Source organism: Equus asinus, chromosome 20 (assembly GCF_041296235.1).
Source record: "Equus asinus isolate D_3611 breed Donkey chromosome 20, EquAss-T2T_v2, whole genome shotgun sequence".
NCBI classification, from domain to species: Eukaryota; Metazoa; Chordata; class Mammalia; order Perissodactyla; family Equidae; genus Equus; species Equus asinus.
Genome location: NC_091809.1, coordinates 89,921,951 through 89,946,128, shown reverse-complemented (window position 1 = coordinate 89,946,128; position 24,178 = coordinate 89,921,951). Strand labels below are relative to the sequence as shown.

The window sequence follows — 24,178 nt, the reverse complement described above, 5'->3', positions numbered from 1 at the left end:
CGCCCCGCGGGCCTCCGCCTCCCCAGAGGTCTTCCCCTATGACTCGCCTGAGTTCTTCTGGGGGGCGGGGTTTACAGCACGAAGGGGCGGAACCTTGGGAAGAGGCGGTACTCCGTGCTCCGAATACCGTCGGTGACACCGCCCCTGCGCCCGGCCGTTGCCAGGAAACAAGCATCGACGCTCCGTCTTTGGCCGGGCCCAGCCAATGAGCTGGCACGCTAGTGCCCAGTCGTGCGTCGCTGGGCGGTTACGTGTGGTGCGCGGGGGCGCGGGTTGCGTGTGGCGCGGGGAGGGGCGCGGCTGGTGCGCCTGAGGAGCGATGGCGGCGGCCTGAACTCACCTAGCCCGGCAGCAGTGTTCAGGCCTCGTCAGGGTCGGGGTCCTGGGAGTGAACAGTAAGCTTGGGTCGGAGGGCCCGGAAAGGCGCGTGAGGGGATGAGGACAGGGGAATGACGGCACCGGTTTTGGTGACTGTACTGGATGTGAGGGGACAGGGTGAGGGGCTGGCGTGTGGTGAGGGGCCGAGTGTGAGTGTCTCAGGTGGCGGAGCGGAGTGAGAGCCTGGGGTGAGTGAGCAAGTAAGGAGCTGGGTTGTATGAGGGGCCGGGGCGCCTTCTGAGGGGCCAGGTGGAAGGGACTTGTGAACGCGATTTACTGAGGGGCTGGGGCTCCTGAGGGCAGGGCTGAGGAGCAGCCCTGGGACCAGACTGAGGGGGGAAGGCCTGTGCGGGGAGGGGGAGAGTGAAGGGCGAAGGCGGGAGCCTGCGGGCCGGTGGTGAATTGGTGAGGGAGTTGAGGGCAGAGCAGGGGAGGAAGGGATGAGGGTTATGAGACTGGGATAAGAGTGAGAGTTGCTCCTGAAGCCTCTTTCAGTGGACTGTCCTGCCCAGTGAGAGCAATAGTTCTAGACTGAGTAGGACAGCTTGGGTGGGAATGTCGTGCACTTGGCTCTTCTGCTCCCTTGGGCTCTACATATTTTGGAAGACAGAAAAATGAAGGCGTCATGAGAAATAGTAACTATGATAATGAAAATTATTTTCGAGGCTTAGTCTTCAACAGAATAGTCACTGGGACCTCTGTTCCCTCAAGTTCCTCCTTGGGACCGCAAACTCGAAGGTAGTCTCTCTCATGGAGGTTTTCTGGCTATGATTGCCTTTGCTTGTTTGCTCTCTGCCAGCTTCTGGGTAACCTTTCTCTGCTGCTGCTCCTCACCTGTGCTGAGCTGTGGGCCTTTGATGGTTGTCACCTAGTTGCTAATTCTACTTTCATGGAAGTCACATGGTTTGTTACATACAACGCTATATTTAGGCTCCCAAACAGGATGGGTTTGCTCTCATTTTCTTACAGTTAAGCCTTTTCAAAAACTACTTTATTGAGGTAAATTTGTGTACAATAAACTCATATTTAAAATGTACATTTGATTAATTTTGCCATGTTTACATCTCTGAAACCATCACCACTTCCAAGATACTGAACATTTCTACCTCCCTCAAAAGTTTTACCCATCCCTTTGTAATTTATTCCTTCCTCTATGACATGTTGTTGGGTTCACTTTATCAGTATTATGGAGGTGCCCTTTTCCCTGCCAACCCATATGCACATGAAAATTTTGAAAGTTCTGGAAAGCTGGGTTGGCACTCAGTGATAATGGCCACTTTCACACCACTAAATTTTCCTCTGTACTAACAGTCTGCCACAGAGCCTAGATAACTTCCCCAACCTCAGGAAAAGTTAGGCCTTTCCTATCTGGACCATTCTCTGAGAATTAGGGGCAGCTCAAGTCCCCATTCTGTTCCAGAGTCTAAGCCTTAGAATCAACTATTCTATCCCATGGTATTTTCTCTTTGCTTCTCTCTGGGGGCCAAACAGGTTTCCATCCTGATGGAACCCTTGGCAACCTGCCCAGATTATCAGAACTCCATAGAACTTAGATGTATAATAACACAGTTTAGAGCAGTGATTCCTAAACACTGGGGTGAGGACCGTGTCAGTGCATGATAGTTTTCATTCATCCAAGGTGGAAGGAGAGAAAGACAACATATGAAACAAGAGTTTTCATAAAGATAAATTTATTCTAAGATCATCATTCCTATTCATTTTTTTGGCTGAGGAAGGTTCACCCTGAGCAACATCTGTGCCAGTCTTCCTTTATTTTACATGTGGGTTGCCCCCACAGCATGGCTGATGAGTGGTGTAGGTCTGTGCCCGAGATCTGAACCCGTGAACGTGGGACACTGAAGGGGAGTGCGTTAAACCCAATCACTATGCTATGGGGCAGGCCCCATCATTCCTATTCTTTTGGTGTTACAGTGCTCTCTCAGCGATGAAATAATGGTGATGGTAGATGATGGGTTTTAAAAAAACGGTTTATTTGCAAAAATAAAAAGTAATAATCCTTTTTTTTAATTTTTAAGAAATTATTTGTACTGGTTCATGAAATCCTGAAATTTAGAGTGATGGTGGTGTGGCTGCTGTATTATCTTGAGAAAGCATGCATTTGTACAGTAATTCTATATAATTTCTGACATCTGAACAGCATTCATGCATTACATAGCAATTTCAAATTCTACTGGATTTACAAGGATACCTTGTGAAGTAGGCAAGAGCAAGAATTCTTATTTTATAGATGAAGAATCAAATTCAGAAGCCAGGGGTCACATGATAACGTGGCAAAACTGGACCCAAAATTTGGTCTCCTGAGAGTGAGAGTGACTTGGGAAAAGAAAGTTTGTAATAGAGAGTGAAGGTGATGTAGAGTAAAAAGCATATGATGTGTGGGAAGGGTTGTGATGACATGGAGGACATCATACTGGCAAAAAGCATCTTTTACGATTTGTAATTGTTATATTTCCAAAAGAGAATAAAGAGACTTTCAGGGGCCGGCCCCGTGGCTGAGTGGTTAAGTTCGCGTGCTCCGCTGTGGCGGCCCAGGGTCTTGCTGGTTTGGATCCTGGGCGCAGACATGGCACCACTCATCAGGCCACATTGAGGTGGCATCCCATGTGCCACAACTAGAAGGACCCACAACTAAAAAAAGTATATACAACTACATACTTGGGGGATTTGGGAAGAAAAAGCAGAAAGAAAAGAAAAAAAATGATTTGCAACAGTTGCTAAAAAAAAAAAAGAGACTTTCAGAGTGACAGGGATAAGGGTTCTGTTTAATAATGTGGCAATGACATAGGAACAGGTATACATAATACCTGGGTCACATTGTGTTAGTGATAGGATGAGTCAAGTCATCAGAGGATTCTTAGGGACTGTCCAGTTCTTGGTTATTCTGGAGAAAGCACTGGGTTTGGTAAGCTTCATGTTGCTGTATTGAACACTTTGTTGAAATAGTAGTACATTAAATGTAATGGATTTTGACTTATGACTTATAGCTGAGTGGTAGATCTGAGAAGATGAAACATAGATGAGGATGATGATGTAGAGATGGAAACATGTTTGGGTTGCTGTGTGTTTATTTTTTCCATATCTGCCATGCGCCAGGCACTCTGCTAAGAGCTGGGAGAACAAATTCATTCATTCATTTATTAATTAATTTATTTATTCAGCAAATACTTCTTTAGCATATAGTCTGTGCTTGTGATGCTCACATTTTATGAGATAACAAGATAAATAAGACATGGTCCTCTGAGGTCTCAAGGAATTCTCAGTCTGATTGGGAGAGAGAGACACACATGAAAAGATAATTTTAATTTAGTGAAATAATATAAAATATAAAAATATATCATAAGAGGTGATTACTTTTCTAGTCTCACTCTCTTCCTATGTTCCAATCATGTATAGTGTTCAGTGATCTACTATATATCACTAGCAGTATCTCAAAATTAGCCAGTCCTGGTGGGCTAGTGGTTAAGATTTCGTGCTGTCACTACTGCAGCCCGGGTTTGTTTCCTGGTCAGGGAACCATACCACCCATCTGTCGGTTGTTATACTGTGGTAGCTACATGTTACCATGATGCTGAAAGCTATGCCACCTGTATTTCAAATACCAGTAGGGACACCCATGGTTGGCAGGTTTCACACAGCTTCCAGACTAGACGCTAGGAAGAAGGACCTGGTCCCCCACTTCTGAAAAAACTGGCAATGGAGACCCTGTGAATAGCAGCGGAGCATTGTGTGATATAGCACTGGACAGTGAGAGGATGGTGAAAAAAGACTGCTTAGGGTTCAGCTCTTCTGTATATGGTTCCGACTCATTGCACTAACAACAAATCTCAAAATTAACATGTCCAAAACGGAACTCATTGTCCTTGCTCTGAAAGCCTGCTTTTGCACCATATGCTGTATCTTAATCCAGGCAAGGATTTCAGTTTCATCTTCCATTCTTTTCATTTCTTCACCTCCTGCTTTTAACCAGTCACTAAAATCTTAATACATTTCCCTCTCTATTGTCTCTCTTCTCTTCATCTCTACTGCTACATCTTCTCTGTTAAAGCTTTAGTTTACTTCCTCCTCATCTCTCATCTGGATTTTTTTTTCCCGACAGTCTTCTGCCTTCAAACTTACTCTTTTCTAGTCTGTCCCTAGAATGATTTTTCTAAAAATACAAATCTGGTCATGGAACTCCTCTGCTTAAATACTCTTGGCTCTTTGTGTTCCGTAGGACAACATCCAAATTCCTTAATATAGCATCGTTTGGCCTCAACTCACCTCTCCAACCTCATCTCCTGCCCTGCCACTCCCTATTCTGTATTCTAGCTTGGATAAATCGGTCAGTTCCCTAACAAACATGTTACTTTTTTGAGCCTTGAAATCTTTGTAGTAGCTGCTTCCTCTTCCAGGAATACCTTTTGTTCTCTGTCCTGTGAACTTTCCTCATCCTTTAGAATCTAGTTCATTCTCACTTTTTCTTTGACATTTTCTTTGTCACCTTCACCCAACGGGTTGAGATAACCATGTGTGACAGGGGGATTCACTGTTGTAAAGGGGAGTCACCATGTGATTGAGGTTCATGTTGTGAATTATAAGGGCTCTGCTGGAGTTAAGTGAGGAGCTCTCTGAAAGAAACAGAGGTGGTGCTGGGGGGAGAGGAGGGAGTGAGTTGAGACCATACACTGATATCCCACTTATCTTATACTTAGAGGCTGAGGAATAGATAAGCGGGGAGGATATGCGTAAGCTGAACTCTAGATTCATAGGCTCCTATGAGGTGGTTTTTCTTTTTTTTCCCTTTTGTATTCCTTTGAGGTTTTAATCAGATCTTTTTACTTTCAGTATTTAGGATAACAGTCCACCCATACATGTTAGTAATCAGGCATCTTGTCTAGGTAGAGCCATTGTAGGGAGAGAGAAGCCTCAGGACTTTACTAACCAGTTCTTGGAAGGTCATTTTGCTGTCTCCCTGTCTGCTGTAGGTCTTGCAGGTGTATCCCTGCCCCCAGCTCCCTCCCTATCTTTGCCTCTCCTAGGGCAAAGGTTCATAAGGAGGCTGAGTCACTTCCTGCCCTGTGCCTGCTGTTCTGAGGTTAGTGGACACCCTTGCTGAGTGTACCTATAAGGTGTATTTTGGGCCCTAAGGTGAGTGCCTGAGCTTGGGCTTTAGAGGGTCTGAAAGATCAGCTCCTTCTTCCCCATTTTGCCCTGTAGCTGAGCCTGAAGTTAAATCTGGGAAGAGGAGTCTGCTTTTTTCTAGACTTTGCTATGGGAGGAAAGGGCAGAGTAATAGTGTGGTGATTCCATTCTCTTTGTCTTGTTCTGAACTCTGCAGGGTTAACAGGAAATGGGGGAGTCTAAGGTGAAAGGAACACCAAATTATAGCCACCTTTTATGTTTTTGCAGTATCTGAAGAGGTCCCAGGTTAAGTCTTGGCTTTTGAGTTCTGAGACACTGATTCCAATGTGGCCCTTGTCTTTGAGGTCTTTGAAAAGAGATGGGGTGGGTGTGAAGAAAGGCCCTGGAGGCCAGTCCCCTCTTGGGTCTGTGAGCAGGGCTGGTTGTTGGTCAAGCAGTGGAGCAGAAGTGGGCACTCCAGGTATATTGCAAGGTAAGAGCTGTTTGTTAATCTTTGGAATTGAGTTTTAGAAGCTGGAGGCAGTTTAGTTTTGGATATGTTAAGGCTTTGCTTTGCTGAGACTGTATGTTTGGCCCTTCAGCTCACCGGGGTATGTATGTGAGTTGGTAAAAATGGACATGTCAGAGCAGGTTAGATGTCTCCTCAGCAAGGGGTGAGGGCGCCTTGGTCAAACAGGATCAGGAGAGGGAAGGGGGAAAGGAAAATGTCATTTACAGAGCACCTGCTTTATGCTTGGAGTGCTACATAGGTTATCTTATTTAGTTCTTAAAACAGTAACAGTAGTTATTTTGTCAGGAATTTCTAGATGAGGAAACTGAGGCTCTGACGTGTGAAGTGATTTTTTTAAGGTCAGATCGCTGGAAGAAAATGGTGGACTGAGATTCAAACCTTTGTTTGAGGGACTGCAGAGCTCATGCTTTACCAACTGCTTTGTGTTACTCTTGCTTGACCTTAGGCCTCTGTTTGTTTTCAGTCCTCAAATAAGATATGATTGAGAATGTGTCTATAATCAGTAAGACTCTTGTATCATTCAGGGTCCTTGCAGGTAGCAGATGGCACAAATTAGGTTTGGGAAGAATTTGATAAAGGGACTGCATGCACAAAGGTATGGGCAGAGTTTAAGCAAACCAGCAAGGGATGATGCAGTATCCCAGGGCCAATAACAGTGAGAGGGGCTAGTAACAGGGAAGACTTCTTACCAGTATTCTCAGCTGTTGGCTTTGTCTTCCTGAGCCCATGCCTACTTGGGACCATAAGTACTTGGGCAGACAGGTAAGTAGCTTTTCCAATGCATCCTTGCTGCTGATAGCTATTAGTTTGTGTGACTGTGTTTGATGGTTTATAGGAAACTGTATGAAAGACTCAGCATCCATTCTGTGGCTCTAGCACCTTGTCATCTCCACACCTACTCTCTTGGGCGAGTGAGGGAGGGAAGGTTGAGTGGGGATGGGGTGGTAGATATGAACTTCCCTCTTTCAGATTTACCTGAAGAGGCACCCATCCTTTATCTATTACTGTTTTCCTCCTTTCTCAGAGAAAATGGTATACCTCTTTTTCTGAGACTGATCTTATACCTGATTTTTCTGTCAGTTATCCCCATCTTTTTATCCGTAATATTACTTTCTTTAGACTTCTTTTCATCACTTGACAAACACCCTTGAAGCTCCGCATCTTAAAACTAACCCAAACAATAAAAACTTTCTCTTGACTATGCTGTCCCCATAGTTCTTTAAGCTATTGCCCTATTTTCATCCTTCCCCTTATTACTGAATTTCTTGAAAGTCTTAGACTTCTTTGGTTTCTAGTCATTCTTTAACAAGTGACTTCCTAAGTTTATCTAAAACTTAATTGCTAAAACTGACTGATCATTTTCAGTCTTCATTCTACTTAATCTCTCTGTAGACTATACACAATGAGCAACGTCCAGTTTCTTGAAACTAACTTTCCTTGGTTTCTTGATTATCATTATTCATTGGATTTCTTCTTCCATTTCTGGCTACCTTCACAGTCTTTAAAGACGCCTCCTCCTTTGCTTTTCTACATCCTGGTTTTCCTCAGGATGTCACCCTTGGCTCCTTTCATGATCTGCTGATCTCTTTGGTTAATTCCATCTACTTCCATAGCTTTATCTACCACCTATAAACTGGTGACTCCTGGATTTATATCTCTAGTCATGATTTTTCTCTTGAGCTCAAGTATAATATTTCTACTTGCTTTCTGGACATCATGGATATCCTATAGGTGTCTGAAGACTTAACATTTCCCAAACTGTTCTCATCCTCTTTTCTAAAACACCATTCCTTTTGTTTTGTGTTCCTAGTCAGTCTGTTAATGGCATTATCTTTTACTGAGTCTCCTATACTTCATATCTGGGTCTTCTCTTATCCTCCTTTCATTTGCCAGGTCTTGTTGCTTCTACTTTGCAATTAAGGTAAATCTAGAGATAGATTATCTGTGTTTGCAATCCAGTCCTGCCACTTACTAGTTGGCTAACTTTAGCAGTTTATTTAACCTTTCTAGGTTTTGATTTGCTCATGTGTAAAATGGAGATAATAGTACAGGTAGGGTTTTTATGAGATTTAAATGAGCTAGTACGTGAAGTTCTTAGAGCCCGGGCACATAGTAAGTGCTCAAGATATGTTAGCTGTTGTAATTATTTTAAATTGAGCATTCAGTTCCAAAAGCATTCTTTAATGCTGGGCAATATGTTGGCACTGGGATTTCAAAGAAGATTGAATGATATGGTCCCTTTTGTTAAGGAGCTTGCTGTTATTGGCAGAGATATCACAGGTATAAGTAATTCCAATATCATATGGGACATGCTAAGATAGAGGTGAATCTCAGATTGATCTTTTCTAATCCGGCTCTTACCTCCTTAGTTCACGCCATCTTTTTTTTTTTAAATGGACTGTTGAAGTAGATTCTTATAAATTGTCTACTGCTGTCTGTCTCTCTGCTCCACCTTGTACTGTTATCTGACCTATATTTGAAGATAAGTTTGATCTTGCCATTTCCTTGTTTAAAAACCTCCTTTGTCTCCAGTATGTCAATGGATAAAATCCAAACTCCTTACCGTGATAGTCAGTGATGTTTATAACCTTCACCCGTATTTACCCTTCAACTCAGTATCATATCCCTCTTCTCTAAATAGTCTGTGATTAAGCCACACTGAACTTGCAACTTCTTCAAATTTGTCATGCTCTTTTACAGTGCCATATTTTTGTACATACTGTGTTTAATATGAAAAAGGCCTTTCCCTCTGCTCTCTACGTGGCCAGTATCTCATTGTTAAAGATTTAAGTCAGATATCACCTCCTTTCTGGAATTCTCTTAGAGTCTACCAGGCAGAAAGTTACTTTCCTTTGTGCCCCTGTGACACTTTTGTGAAGACCTCTGTTTATATGTTTATTGGAGTTTTTGTTTATGCTCCCCCCTCCCAACTGTTTTTATCCATCTTCATATTTCCAATGCTTACTTAGCCCAATACTTTATTAGTATGGATGTACATTGAGTTAATCATTGACTGAGCCCTGCCTGCTCTTTAGGACTGGCCCCATGCTGTATAAGATTGTCTCCTGTTCTACAGAAGATTTCCTTAAGCATAGTTGCTATCTTTCTTTAGCTGTGAACTGGTAATGGTGAGAGAGATTATCTGGGTGGAAGGGGGTGGTGGTTAATATAACCCGAGGGCAAAGTGTGGGACTGTTGCCAGGTCTCTGGGTTCCTTTAGCCCTTGTTGAGAATAAAGAGGAAGGACAACTGAACCACACCTTTCCTCTGAAATTTTGACACTCGTGATAGACAATACTGCTGAGTGGGTGGTGTGTGTGTTGGAGAAGGAACTGTGAGCCATGGCCTACCTAGGCCAACAGCTATTTTGGTACTTTTTCCCTTTCTTTAGTGAGGGTGTCATGTCATGTCCCTGGGGGTGAGTGTTGGATGTATCTGATAGGAGTGGAGTATATGTGTGTTATATGGGAGTGTGTCTAGGTGTTCTTTGCTAGAAGGAAAATTGATCTGCTTTTTTGGTTGGCTCTGGATTTCCACCTCTTAAGAGTGTTTATCCAGTTAAAAGTCTCTTAGCTCATTTCTTACTGGGTGGGCTCCTGGGGAGGGACCTGTGATAGGTAGAAAAAAAATTCTTCCTCAATAGTCCCAGAGGTCTGGAGTCAGATCAAGACTTGGTTTCTTATTTGTTTTTTTGTTTGATCATTCATTCTTTCATTCACTTAAGCATTCACACATTCAGCAAATATTTATTGAGTCCCTAGGCACTGTTCTGGGTACTAGGGATACAACAGTAAATAAAACAGACAAACCCTGCCCTCAATGAGCTTACATTCTAGTGAGGAAGATAGACAAATAATTTCATGTAGTGACTGCTAAGAAGAAAGTAGGATTAGGAAGCTAGAGAGTGAAGGTGGGAAGATGTGCTATTTAGATAGAATGTTAAGTAAGGCCTCTGAGGCGATGGCATTTGAGGAGAACTGAGTGATGCAAGCAATGTGAAGATCAGGAGAAGAGCGTTATAGGCAGAGGGAACCGAAAGTATTCAAGAAGGCCTGTGTGAGTAAAGTGTGAATGAGAAGGGGGATGGTAGGAGGTTTTATAGATTACATTATATGGGCCATATAGGCCAAAGTAAGGGATTTGGATTATTGCTGTGATGGGAAATCATTGCAGGGTATTCAGCAGAGGAGAGCTGTAATATAATTTGGGTTTTAAAAATATCACTCTGGGTGTTGTGTGGAGAATAGACTCTCGGGGGCAAGACTAGAAACATGGAGATTAGATTGAAAGCTATTGCGATAGCAAGACATGTTTTGAGGGTAGAGGTGATAGAGTTTGCTAATGAACTGGATATTAGAAATAAGGAAAGAAGAAACAAGGATGTTGCCCAGGTTTTTGGCTTGAGCACGTAGGTGAATGTTATATCATTTATTGAGATGGAGAAGTCTGAGGGAGTAACAGGTTTGATGGTAGAAATGAGTTCTGTTTTAGACGTGTTAGGTTTAAGATGCTGACTCTGTGTGTGCTTGTGTATGTGGAATTTTCAGTGGAGTGGTGTTTCTGAGTTCTTCTTGCTGGGGAGTGGAGAGAGGCAAACTTTTGTTGATCTTTTCCATTCTCTCTCTTTGAATTAGATTGCAAATCTGGACTGAACAGTGACCTCTGGGCTTGCTATTCCAGCCTGGTGTATCTTCTGGCTCCATGGCCAGCTACTGGCTCCTACAGACCAGATGAAGCAGACTAGAGACACAAGTGGAGAAAGCCTCCAGCTGGCAAATTCTCAGAGTTTGGCCCTTTGGCCGCTGGCTCTGCCCAGCATTCCTCATGGAGAGGATGAACTGGCTGAGCAGACTGGCCTCCCGGGGCCCTGGGCACCGTGTACCTCAAGGGGCCAGTCCTCAGACCCCTGTCATGGCTGACCCTGAGACCTGCCTCATGGTCTTCAAGAATCACTGGTCCCAGGTAGAAGGCCTAGTCTACTGGCTGCCCAAGTCCTCCTAACTTTCTGTGTTCTCTCACCATCCTATTTAGTCACCTTATCATCTTAGATTATTTCTGTCTTTTGTCTTATTTCCCTAGGTTGTGCGAATCCTGGAGCGGCAAGGCCCTCGGGCAGCTCCTGGGGGTGCTGATGATCTCAGTGCTGTGCGCAACCACACTTACCAGATGTTGACATTGCTGGCAGAGGACCGTGCAGTCCCCTCAGCCCCCACAGCCCCTGGGCCTCTGCTGGAGTTTGCTCTGCGCGAGGATCTGCTAACCCGTGTGTTGGCATGGCAGCTTCAGTGGGATGAGCTTGGGGATGGGGTTGAGGAAAGGCGGGCTGAGCAACTGAAACTATTTGAGATGCTAGTGAGTGAAGCTCGTCAGCCACTGTTGCGGCATGGTCCAGTTCGTGAGGCTCTGCTGACCTTGCTGGATGCCTGTGGCCGTCGTGTGCCCAGTAGCCCAGCACTGGATGAAGGCCTGGTGCTACTTCTCAGCCAGCTGTGTGTGTGTCTGGCCCGGGAGCCTTCATTGCTCGAATTCTTCCTGCAGCCACCTCCTGAGCCTGGAGCTGCCCCCCGTCTTCTCCTCTTTTCTCGCCTTGTCCCCTTCGTCCATCGAGAGGGTGCTCTGGGCCAGCAGGCCCGTGATGCCCTACTCCTGCTCATGGCTCTGTCAGCGGGGAGCCCCACTGTGGGCCGCTACATCGCAGATCACTCTTATTTCTGCCCGGTCAGCACCTCCTGGGGTGGGGGGTAGGGTGTGGTGTGTAGGTACTGGACGACATTTTCTATCCAAGAGATGTGGAAGGGCTGTGTAATAGGGCCCTCTCCTTCAGGAAGTAGTGTGCTGGGTTTGAAAGCGGCACCTTGAGTTGTATGGGGACAAAACATAGGCTTAGCTGGATAGAGCAGGTACTAAGGCTCTTCATGGGCCAGTGTTCCACCATCACACTGGCTAACTAAATGCCTGCTCTGGTAATAGCTCTTCCCCCTACTCCCATCAAAACTCTGGGTTAATAACTCCCCTGTTCCCCCTTTTTATATTGTCTGAGCTTTTGGTAACCTATCCTTGGGGATGGCCCCTAGGTGCTGGCCACAGGGCTGAGTGCCCTGTACTCCTCACTGCCCCGAAAGATTGAGGTTCCAGGGGATGATTGGCACTGCCTGCGACGAGAGGACTGGCTGGGAGTGCCAGCCCTTGCGCTCTTCATGAGTTCCCTAGAGTTCTGCAATGCAGTCATTCAGGTGGGACTGGAGTTCCCAGGAGGCCTGGCCCTTGGTCATTCCGGGGACATGGGGTGGGAAGGGGTGCATTCCCTGGAGTTCTGCTATTGTGCCATCTTGGGGGTAGTGTGCCTACTTATATTCTACCATTGTATTCCCTTCTAGACAGTGGTCCCCCTCACAATCCACCTTCCTCTTTCTTATGCCCCTACAGGTGGCGCACCCTCTGGTGCAGAAGCAGCTGGTTGATTATATCCATAATGGATTCCTGGTGCCTGTCATGGGCCCTGCCCTGCACAAGGTGAGAGTTATGGGTGGCAAGACAGATTAGGGGCTAGGCTGAGGGGTGCTAATCTCAATGCCAGGACCAATGTGGGAGGCAGTGGACTGGGTACTCCTCCCTTCTTCCCTGTCTGCTCCTGGTTCCTCCTTAGAACTCAGGGAAAATGATGCAGTGTATGTACAGGGAAGCCCTAAATTTCCAAACTTTCCCTTCCCTTCGTCCAGACCTCTGTGGAGGAGATGATCGCCAGTACCGCCTATCTGGAACTTTTCCTACGGAGTATCTCAGAGCCTGCCTTGCTCCGTACCTTCCTGAGATTCCTGCTGTTACACCGGCATGACACCCACACCATCCTTGACACCCTCGTTGCCCGTATTGGCAGCAACTCCCGGGTATGGCCCCTATGTCTGTCCTGGCTTACCTGGGTGAGCCATCTTCTCTCTCTGACCTTTGTTCTGGGAGGGTGTTTCTGCCCTCCTTTAGTCTTTGTCTCCAGCAATCACTTAAAGTTAGGTTGCATTTACTTTCTAGCGTTAAATTTTTAACCACTTTGCATTTTAATCTATTCCCCTGCTTTGTAATATATGAATCTGGAGCATAGTTACCTTTTCTGGATGACGTTGGGTGTTCATGATGACTATAGGTTTTGCTATTGTGCTATACTCGTAATGTCGCATAGGCTTGAGGTTCTCTTCAACTGTATATCGCTCTGTGGCCTGCCTTGGATGACTCGAGATCACTTCTTCAGGTTTTGTGTATGCTTTGATAGGTGATCCAGCTGCTATGGGTGTGCTTATCTTTTCTGCCCTTTGGATTTGCCACATTTGAACTGCTATAACTTGGGGCACCCATTTTCCCATCTGCCTACTTTCATTCCTTCCTCCTGAACATTTTATTGAATGTTTACTCTGTGCCGTACTTTTTTCTTGTAACTGGGTATATACTGGTAAACAAGATAGACATGGTTGCTGACTTCATGGAGCTTCCTTTATAGAGGAGGTAGACAAGCACACACATTAATAAAAATTGAAAATTGTGGTTATTTTTATGAAAACCCAAACAGAGTGCTTAGACAATAATAGGGTGGTTGCAGAAACCTCTCTGAGGAGGTGACATTGAGCTGCGACCTAAAGGTCTTGAGGTTAGCCTATTGAAGAGCAAGTGAAAGAACAGTCTAGGCAGAGGGAGCAACATGCAGAGGATATCAGATGGGGAAGAGCTTAGTGTTTTGAGGTGGTGAAAGACCAGTGTAACTGAAGGTGTAGTGAGCAAGAGGGAGAAGGGAATGAGATGAAAGTAGAGAGGTAGGTAAGATTCAGCTCATGCATGGCCTTGTAGACCATAGTAAGAAGGGTGGATTTTAACAGCAGAAATGAAATAGGAGTAAGTAGTCTCCAAGTAATAAAGACCTGAAGACTTTCTAGGGGAGTAAAGCATTAGTTTAGCCATGGACTTTATGGCATTTATTTTGGCTCTGGAACCATTTTTGTTTCCTTCTTTTATTACAAATACGTGAAGTTCCCTGGGTCCTTGTGTTTAAAATAGAAGTTCTTGAATCACTAAGTGTTGTGGAAAACTATTCTAGATCATTGAGGTGCCCGGTGGTAGGGTTCAAGGTAGGTGAGATTCTAGATAGTTATGTTTTGTATAGGTGAGCTTTCTGAATAGCTAAGTTAGGGTATATTCCAGACTGACTCTGATTAGACCAGTGTTTCTGAACCAGGTGTACACTTGAGAATTTGAAAATGAAAACAAGTACAACAGATTCTAAGCTCTGCATTAGATCTCTTGAGTTAACAATCATTGGGAGTAGGCCTAGGGCATGTGTATTTTTACTGTGTTCTAAAAAGTAATTATGATACATGCCCTGGGTTAAGAATTATTGATGTAAACCAATAGGTAATAGATGTCAAAGCTTTAATTTTACAAAGATATTAAAAAAGTTTTATTTCTCCTTATGCTGAAGTTAGACCATGGTCTTATGTCTGTTTCACCTCTTGGAATGCCCTGCTAATGTTTTGGGACACTTGATTTCCTTCTTGAGGTTGATTTTTTCCAGTGCTGGGCTCTATCCATCTTGCTTTTGTCTTAATCTTATCCTAACTTCTTTGATTCTCCCTCATTGTTGTTAGCATTTATTTCTATTAGTCTCTCATTTGGTCCTCTGGTGTCAGGAGCCTTTTGTGTTCTTGGGGTATTTCTTCTTGGTTCCTGGTTCTTGGAGAAACCAGATTTCTTCTGATTCCAGGATGCTTGTGTTAAACTTGCAGATGCTTTCCTTTACACTGTCTGGCCCTTTGAAGCTTGATTCTGTTGGCCTGACTTTGTAACTTCTGTAGCCTGTCTTTTGTGGCTTAAAGTGAATCATGCTGGCTAGCTAGTCTGTCTGCCTGTCTGTCTGTATTAGTTTCCTGTTGCTGTCATAACAAATTACCACATACATACTGGCTTAAAACAACATAAATTTATTATCTTATAGTTCTGTACGTCTTATGTCTGATGTAGATCTCACCAGGCTAAAATCAAAGTGTCAGCAGGCCTGTGTTCCTTTCTCAAGGCTAGGAGAACATCATTTCCTTGCTTTTGGGTTATTGGTAGAATTTATTTCGTTGCAGTTACAGGACTGAGATTTCCATTTTCTTGCTGGCTGTTGGCTGAGGATCATTCCCAGCTTCTAGAGGCCAACCAAATCCTTGGCTTGTGGCCTCCTTCTTCCGTCTTCAAAGCCATTGTTGGTGGATTGAGTCCCTCTCATGCTTCGCATCGCTTTTCCTTCTTTTTGACCCAGCTGGAAAAGGTTCTCCACTTTTAAGAACTAGTGTGATTTGATTGGGCCCACCTGCATAATTCAGGATACTTTTCTCATCTCAAATTCCTTAACCTTAATCATATCTGCAAAGTCCTTTCTGCCATATAAGGTAAAATGTTCATAGGTTCTGGAGATGAGGACCTAGACATCTTTGCAGGGACCAGTTTTCTACCTACCATACGACCTTTCAGTGAATCTGAATTTTTTCATTGCCATTTAAAATGGTCATTTAGGGTAAACCTGCTGAACATTTCATGTTGTCTTAACTGTGAACTGCTGTCTCAGCTCTTTCTCACTATGGGAAATTCTTCCACAATCATGTAGCAAATGATGAGCACCTGGACTGTGCAGGCAGTACCATAGACTAAGACCCACTAGTTGCCTTCAGGGAGTTCAGGGTATACTTGCCATAAGGGAAGTATAGAGAAAGTGCATGGGGATTTAGAGGCATGAGGAAGAGCTTACGTGTGTCTGTTCTCTTGGCTTAGCTAGGGACAAACCACCCTTCTTCCTTTTCTAAAACAAGAGGTTTCCCCTGTTCTGGACCCACATACTTTTTCCTTTTCCTGTCAGCTGTCCTTGAGTTTTTCTTTATCTTGCCTTCTGAGAGATACAGTGATGTTGGAGAGGTGACTCAGATGCCATATTCATAGCCCTACCCATTTCCCCTCTGGGATTCTTCCAGGTTCCCTCTGGTTTCTTGTTGATAGGCATTCAGTTACTGTGCTGCTACAGTCTCTGCTGATGGCCTTTCACTTAGTTATCCCATTGCTGTTGTCTCCTGTTAGTCATTCACCCAGTCCCAGTATTTTCTAGGGTCTCTTTTTGTGGATATTCATTCCATTTTAGCATTGCTGGAATCTCTGCTAACAGGTATATGTAGCCAAAGAGTCTTCTGACATGTATATGGTCTGTAGAAATACACTGAATCTGACACATGGTTCATTCCTGTCTGAATAGTGAAGTCTTGCCCACAAAGATCATGTGATCATTCATTTAATACTTGAATGACAATTATGTGCCAAGTCCTGTGCACATTGTTCCTCTAGGAATGGTTGGTTGGGTCTGGGGCTGGGGGGTTCCCATTTGGTAAACATCTTGGAGGTAGAGAGCTCTTATGGTGACTCCCTCCCTCCTCCCCCACCCCCCAGCTCTGCATGGTCTCTCTGAGTCTCTTCAGGACCCTACTGAACCTCAGCTGTGAGGATGTCCTGCTGCAGCTGGTTCTCAGGTACCTGTGGGGGCAGGGCTGAGGGATGGCTGATCCTGAACCATCAGGGCCCTCTGGGCCTTGTGCATTGCTGGGGAGATGGGTAGTGTTGGGATTACTCATGTGTTTTCCTCTTGGAGCATGGCTTAGCCATATAGTTCCATTGGCCTGATGTTCTTGCACGCCCTGTCCTTCCTTCCTGATCTATCATGTATCCCTTTTCTGCTGTCATTCTCAGGTATCTTGTCCCGTGTAACCATGTGATGCTGAGCCAGAAGCCAGCTGTGCGTGATGTGGACCTGTACGGACGAGCAGCTGACAAATTTCTCTCCTTAATCCCACGCTGTTGTCGGCACCATGCCCCCAGCCCACCCCATGCAGAGCATGCCTCGTGGGCACGAGGTGGGCCTAGCAGAGAGGCAGGGAGAAGGGAGGACACCACGAGTATGGCCTGGGTTTTCAGGGAGCCTAGCAAGAAAGTGGGGCTAGGGTGAGGGGATGGGGGTGGCTGTAAATGGCATTCTCTCTTTGGGGAGGTTGATGAGGGGTCTTATGAGGTGGATCCTTTACTCCACCAAAGAAATTTGGCTTCTGAGCCAAGCTGTCTTCTTCACTCTAGTCCCATACTCTTCCTGTTTCCGTTGTTTCTTTGATGGTGGTGGTAGTGAGAGAGGGTGGTGAATGAAGAAAAGTTTAATTTGGAGGGTGGAGAGTCAGCTGTCTGAATAGGTCCCGTGTTTCTTCTGCTTCATTGTCTTCTCTCTTAGTCTCCCGAGATGTCTTGTCCCTCCTTCTGGACCTCTGTCTCTTTGATTCCTCTTATTTTTTTCCCCCTTTACAGGCCCCGGAAGCCCAAGTGTTGACTCCTCTTCTGTGGTGACAGTGCCCCGGCCCTCCACACCATCTCGTCTGGCCCTCTTCCTGCGACAGCAGAGCATGAGTGGCTCCGAGGCGCCAGCCCCAGCCCCTCACTCACCAGGGCTTGCTGCATCCCCAGCCTCCAGCCCTGGGCGACGGCCCAGCCCTGCAGAGGAGCCTGGTGAGCTGGAAGACAATTACCTGGAGTATCTGCGTGAGGCGCGCCGTGGTGTGGACCGCTGTGTCCGAGCCTGCCGTACCTGGTCTGCCCCCTATGATGGCGAGCGGCCCCCTCCTGAGCCCAGTCCTATTGGCTCCCGGACTAAGAAACGCAGTCTACTGCCTGAGGAGGGCAGGGACAATGTGGGGGATGGGGAGGAGGAAGAGCTGGGGAGTGAGGGGCTGGCTGGGGGTGCAGGGGAGGGCCCTGGCCACCTGTCCCCTCCCCAGCTCAATGGGGTACCAGGACCATGGCCTGAGGGGGCCAAGAAGGTTCGTCGGGTGCCGCAGGAGGGAGCTGGGGAACTGCTAGAGTGCACCTCCGAGGGCATGGCAGGACTAGAGGGCTTTGGGCAGGAGCTCCGGGAGCTGGAGGTGGCATTGAGCAATGGGGGAGCTGGCTCAGGGCCCCCCCTAGAGCCTCCACTACCTCTTGAGGAGGAGGAGGCCTACGAGAGCTTCACCTGTCCCCCTGAGCCCCCTGGCCCCTTCCTCAGCAGCCCTTTGCGGACTCTCAACCAGCTGCCAAGCCAACCCTTCACTGGTAAGCTACTTAGCCTAGGCCATCTCCTTTGTGTCCTCTTTGCATGTTCTCGACATGTTTGTGCTGGTTTCTGAGACTTCTTGGCTATGTCATTTCTGTGTACTTGCCTAGCTTCTCATCCGTTTTGCTTGGGTCCCTTCCAGGTACATATAATGTCATACTTGTGTCTGTCCGTCTGTATGTCTTTCATGCTTGTGCTGGTTTGAGTGTTGACTTATGTCTGAGCCTTGTGTGTTTATCCTATGTGCATGTTCCTCCTCTTCCCCAGTCTGGCCATTTCCTGGGATTTGTGATCAAGATATTTTGTGTTTGGTGTTCCATGGTGAATCACAGCAATATATCTGAAACATGGAAGACATATGTGCTATCCTGTACGTGAGGCACCTGTAAACCATGCTGTTCTATGTTGTTTCCACCAGTATAACTGTCTAGGTATTGGGTCTCCTGTCGACTGTTTTGTGGCCCAGGATCAGCTCTTCTGGTGTTCTTCCCCTACTCAGCCCTGGCCTCCTTTTTCCTAGCCTCTTCAGAGAAGGACTCAGTTTCGAGTTTCTCCTGTTCCTTGTCCTTGTTGGTTGCTGTGGCTGCCCAGTAAGACTTTCTTAAGGATTTATAGTTAGTGATAAGGACTGGAGACAGAGTGAAGTACCTCTTTCAGGGCAAATGACAAAGCATGGTCCTGAGCTCCTCAGTTGGGTTCTTTTGGTCTCTTCAAAAGACCCTGGAGCTGGACCTGACCCGAACTGCTGGGCTTTAACTCTTCTTTGTTTTTGTTTGAGAGCCACCTCTACCTATTCCAGCCCTCATCTCGCTCTTATTCTTACTCCATACCCTGCTCTAGGGGGCAAAAAACAAAAAAAAACACTTCTGGGAAGCAGTATAGTGTTTTGAGTTAGACGTACCTTGAGTTAGCCTACCATCTCTGTCATTGACGCGTGTAAATTACTTACTATGCTGCTGGTACCTTGTGAGAACTCAGCATGTGGTAGCTTTTTACTAGGATTATTATCTCTTGGGTACATGGCAGATATAAGTTGACTAAGGCAACCACCCGTCTTCCAATTGTTTGTAGTCAAGTTATCATGCCTTGATCAGTACATGTCCTAACTGGGCCTGGGATATGCTGCCATCCTGTTTTGCACAGCATCAGGATTTCTGCCCTGGAGTCATGACAACTCCCTCTTGCAGACTACAGAAAATATCTTCCCATTTATTTAGCCTTTGCTGTGTTCCTTCCTGCTCAGTACCACTAGAAGGTGGTGTACAGGTTTTACCACATGCTTAAAGCATTAATTAAAGCTCTGTCCTTTTTCTTCTTTGTAAACTCATCTGAGCTTTTTGAATTTTCTCTTGCAAGAAAGTCCCAGAAAATGAAGGGAACAGAGGACAAAGTTGTGGGGTATCTTAGGACCCTGTTAAGCTAGAGTTGTTTTGGAGCTAAGGATAGTCATGTCCATCTAGAATGGAGAATGTTCTAAGATTTTTTTCAGGATTCATTGCCCCTTGCCCTTCGTTGTTCTCCTGTCTCAATTCATAGTGCACATCTTAGGTACACTCCCTTTCCCCCACAAATCCCTGATCTCCCTGATTAGACAGACTGTAATGGTTCTAGAGTCTTAGTGCTGGTGATCTGGCTCAGTTGAGGCCAATTCTCCCAGTAGACCATTCAAATCCCTTCTGTTGCCTTCTCCCCTCATCAAAGAATCTGCCCCGAATCAGTTTTCTCTGGCCCTGAATTAAAAACTCTTTTTTTCCAATAGATTCTATTCTACCTTCCTGGTTCCCATCTCCTAAATAGAGCTGATTTCTTCTTTGGTTCTCCAAAGATTTCTCTCCTAACTTAAATTGGCCCATATAGTCACCTTCTTTACTTTCGCTATGCTTTCTTTCTGACCTGGGTCTAGTATTATCCTCTGTCTTGGGTGTAACCTGATTCTTCTTTTGGTCCTAATCACTTTCTTATTTGTTCTTTCTTCTGTTGTGCCTCTTGGGTGAAACTTTTTAAAAAACTGAGAAATATTATGTAGCTTATAGTTGTTATTGAATAATTTGCTAGATCTGCGGCTAAATGCTTTATATCAATATCTCTTTGATTCTCTTAATAACCTCATGAGGTAGGTATATTTCTTATTTTATCAAGTAGGAAATTATGCCTGAGAGTTTTGATTTACCTAGTAACTTAACTAGTAAAGGGTAAAGCTGAAATATGAAACTAGGTCTGTCCGACTCCAGAGCCTACAGTCTGACTCTTCAGCTTGAGCATGTGTGAAACTGGCATCTGAACTCTTGTGGGTCCGTGTGGTGTCTGCCATTTTATCTCCTGTAGAATAGGTGATCACAAGATATTTAAATATACTCAGAGACTGACATACAAATAATTGTCATCTAGTGGGGGAGGGCATCTCTTGTTTGGGGAGGAATGCGTGTGATGTGCATTGTGTTCAGGCCTTGTATCCTTGTGCCCAACCCCCAGGCCCCTTCATGGCTGTGCTCTTTGCCAAACTTGAGAACATGCTGCAGAACTCCGTCTATGTCAACTTCCTGCTGACGGGGCTGGTGGCCCAGCTGGCCTGTCACCCCCAGCCCCTGCTCCGCTCTTTCCTGCTCAACACCAACATGGTCTTCCAGCCCAGTGTCAAGTCCCTGCTGCAGGTGTGCGATGCATGCATGCATGGGTGCGTCCAGGCTCCATGGTGGGCCAGGCCCGCAGTTGGAGCGGCCCTTGAGGGTGCTGGGAACAGGCCCAGTGGGACTAGAAAGGACTTTGGCAGTCTAGAGCCACCCAGAAATGTCATGATGTTGTGCTTCATAGGTGCTGGGCTCTGTGAAGAATAAGATTGAGAGCTTTGCGGCCTCCCAGGAGGACTTCCCAGCACTGCTATCCAAAGCCAAGAAGTACCTCATTGCCCGTGGCAAGTTGGACTGGGCTGAGGGCCCTGCAGCAGGACCTGCCCCCCGCCGCTCTGATCCCCTAGGTGAGGCCTACCCCACCACTCCTCTCCCTACCCTCCTTAGACAGCTAGTTAACCCAAGTTAATTGAGCTCTTACTAAGGGTGAAGCCTTGTGCTGGGAACTGAGGAGTACAGAAAATTGAGTCTTGGTGTTTGTCCTCCAGCTTCTGGTCAGAGGATAAAACATAGTTCTGTCCATGTATAAGAGCCAAATTAGCAGTACCCACAAAAATTGCTCTAGGAGTTGGGGATAGGCAAGGGGACAGAGTAGTCTCTAGGTTGAGATATTGTTACAGCTTGGTTAAGGACATGGCGTTTGGCATGGGCCTTGAGAAATAGGTAGGAATTGGGTAGGACAAAGGAGTGGGATGGCTTTATTCTTTTGTTTAGGGGCCAGCATGAATTATTTAGTTGGAGCAGGGGATTTGGAAGGTGGTGGAACAGTTGGCAGGAAGGCTGGAAAGGTCTGGCCAGAGCAGAAGGTTCTCAAAGTAGAAGTTGTGCCTTTTTTTCGGCAGTGAGAAACCATTGGTGGTTCTTAGATCTGGGAGTGGAGAGATTAGTGTGTTAATTCATGTGCTAGGTGAATTGGAACTAGGAGAACATGGAATCACAAAGAGCAGTCAGGAGGCTTCTGCCCTAATGCAGATGTGACCTGTAAGGCTTGAATTAGAATAGTGGAAATAGGAAGAATATGATAAGGTGGAAATGGAAAGGAAGTATTGGCAGAATTTGGCAAGTGGTTGTGGAGTATAAAGAAGAAGGAAGAGTTAAATATGACCATGAAGTTTTAAATTTAAGCTTTCATCAACCAGTATCTGAGCACTTGCCATATATGCTAGGCATTGTCTTTGGTATAGGGGACTCAGGGAAGTACAGATGTGTGGATCTCAGATTTCAAAGAGCTGGCAGTCTAGAGCGTGACTAGAGGAATGTTATAACCAAAGTGCAAGGTCCCAGAGGTGGTGGAAGTAGTGGGATCCAGAACACCAGGAAGGGATTAACTTTGGACAGGAAGAGGTTGTTTCTTCCCCTTTTGAGGCAAGTGAGATATCAAGGGAGGAAATGATATGTATCAATGGGGTTGTGAGGTGTGGAGGGGAAGGTTAGGGAATTGAAGTCATCTTTTATTTGCTAATCAAAGTAGGAGGCAAAATAATATGCTGAGAGCAAGACAGCAGAGGTGAGATGGGGACTTAAGGAGAAAGTGTATGGTTTGGGAAGAGAGGACTGGAAGGGTTATTATACAGCTGTGAAGACCCACCTGGAGTTCTTAGCATGATTTCCTCATGATCCAGTACTGCGAATATTTGTTGCTTCCACAGTCCTAGTACTGTGTTCACTATGGAGGGCCCAGGGATACAAAGGTAAATAATCAGAGTCTGAGCCCTTAAGCTCTCAGATTAGTATATGAGGTAGAAGACATGTAAACAAGTTATTAAAATACAATGTGATAGGGTGGTAAAATGGGAAGTCAGTGGAGGGCAAATCAGAAGTTTCTCGGAGAGGTAGGGATGGTGAAATTAGGCCAAGGATGAAAACAGTGGGAAGAGCAAAATTAAGGCAGAACGGGTGTGGAAAGAGCCTGGAGGGTTCCAGGAAGAGCAGAGAGGTGTGGATGCAAAAGCAGGGTAGGGTGGTGGGAATTTTGAGAAGAGTTTAGAGGAGGTAAGTCTGGTTGTGAAGCGTTCTGAATGTCAAATTTAATAGATATGTCTAGTATCTCTCTGAAGCAAATATTGGAGGTAGAGAATGGCAACCGTATCATGATCTAGAGACTAGATCCCTAGAGTCTAGGCCCTAGATATTGGACTGAGGTCTATAGGCAGGAATCTTGAAGAAAATTAGAGAGAGGGCAATATTTTAACTGGTTCATTTGAGTCTAAGCTGACATGAAGTTGTCTGGCCACAACCAGTTGGAGTGTAACTTCGGTGGGTATAGAAAGGGGACTGGTGGAAAGTGAAGTGGTAGCACAGGAGAGCAGATCTTGGAGGGATAGTGGGGTATGAGAGAAATGATAAAGTCACTGAAATGTGATTGCATATATAGCCCCTATGGGTATTGTGGGTGAGGTGTTATAGATAGGTAGGGGGAACGTAGAAGTGATTGACTCTTAATTCAAGAGGGTGATGGAAAGCAAGAAATAAGGACATGTTTTGGACTGAGGAGAATTAGCTAGGTGATGGTAGAATGGAAAGGAAGGAGTAGTGAGAGAATTCCTTAGGCTGAAGGGGCATGGAGAAGGAAGGGATCTTGTATGGGAATGAAGTGGCTGAAGTGTTGACTGACTGAAAAGACTGAGGATAATAGTTGGCTGGCTGGGGAGACTGGATAGAGGGAAGAAGGCTGGGCAGGCAGCATTTTGGTGTTAGAGTCCTAGTGGAGAAGTCCATGAACCTAGGAGGTGGGGAAATCTCTCCCAGACAAGGGAGTTTGCTCGACCCCAGCCCCTTCATAATACCCCTGTTTGTTCCCAGTGAAGAGCCGGAGGCCATCCTTGGGGGAGTTGCTCCTGCGGCACGCACACAGTCCAACCAGGGTCCGGCAGGCGGCACAGTCGGTTCTTCAGCCTGGGAGAGACGGCGCAGGACTTGGCCTAGATGGGGGCTCCCCTGGGGCTTCAACTCCGGTTCTACCCCCCCGGGGTGGGGCCCCTGAGCGCCAAGGTGAGGCTCTACGAGTCAAGAATGCTGTCTACTGTGCAGTCATTTTCCCTGAGTTTCTCAAAGAGTTGGCTGCCATCTCCCAGGCCCATGCTGTCACTTCACCTTTCTTGTTGGATACTGCAGAGGAGGGATCTGTCCCTCCCGTCTCAGGCTTTGGGCCCCTCAATCCTTAACTTTCTTCCATGGACAATCAGAGCCTTGAGTGGCCTGGGCTGGGGCCAGGGTGCAGGCTCCTTTTTATGTTTGGAGGCAGTGGCAAGAGGACTTTTTAATTTATTTCCGATGAATGTTTTGTGGAGAACTTGTTGCAATATGTATAAAAGGGAAATCTCTATTCTGTGCTCATTCTTCTTTCCCACCCTTTTTTATGGGACTGGGGCCCCAAGAAGGTTG

At 45.8% G+C, this 24,178-nt stretch overlaps 1 protein-coding gene across 5 annotated transcripts; it reads left to right on the top strand.

Moving 5' to 3' along the window:
- Positions 1-235: 235 nt before the first annotated feature.
- Positions 236-24,130, top strand: FHIP1B (FHF complex subunit HOOK interacting protein 1B). 5 transcript variants are annotated; one of them, XM_014837826.3, is made up of 12 exons: positions 236-395; positions 10,666-10,993; positions 11,111-11,749; positions 12,106-12,264; positions 12,458-12,544; positions 12,751-12,918; positions 16,487-16,566; positions 16,784-16,947; positions 17,387-17,584; positions 20,640-20,818; positions 20,979-21,141; positions 23,597-24,130. In XM_014837826.3, the coding sequence occupies exons 2-12, from the start codon at positions 10,856-10,858 to the stop codon at positions 23,956-23,958; spliced, it is 2,337 nt and encodes a 778-aa protein (XP_014693312.1). In that variant the 5' UTR covers positions 236-395; positions 10,666-10,855; the 3' UTR covers positions 23,959-24,130. The 5 variants fall into 5 exon arrangements, 4 of the variants coding, with proteins under 4 accessions (XP_014693312.1, XP_014693309.1, XP_070347022.1 ...); XM_014837823.3 differs by having other exon boundaries at positions 17,387-18,166; XR_011495845.1 differs by having other exon boundaries at positions 258-395; positions 17,387-18,166; positions 20,640-20,841.
- The last annotated feature ends 48 nt before the right edge of the window (positions 24,131-24,178 follow it).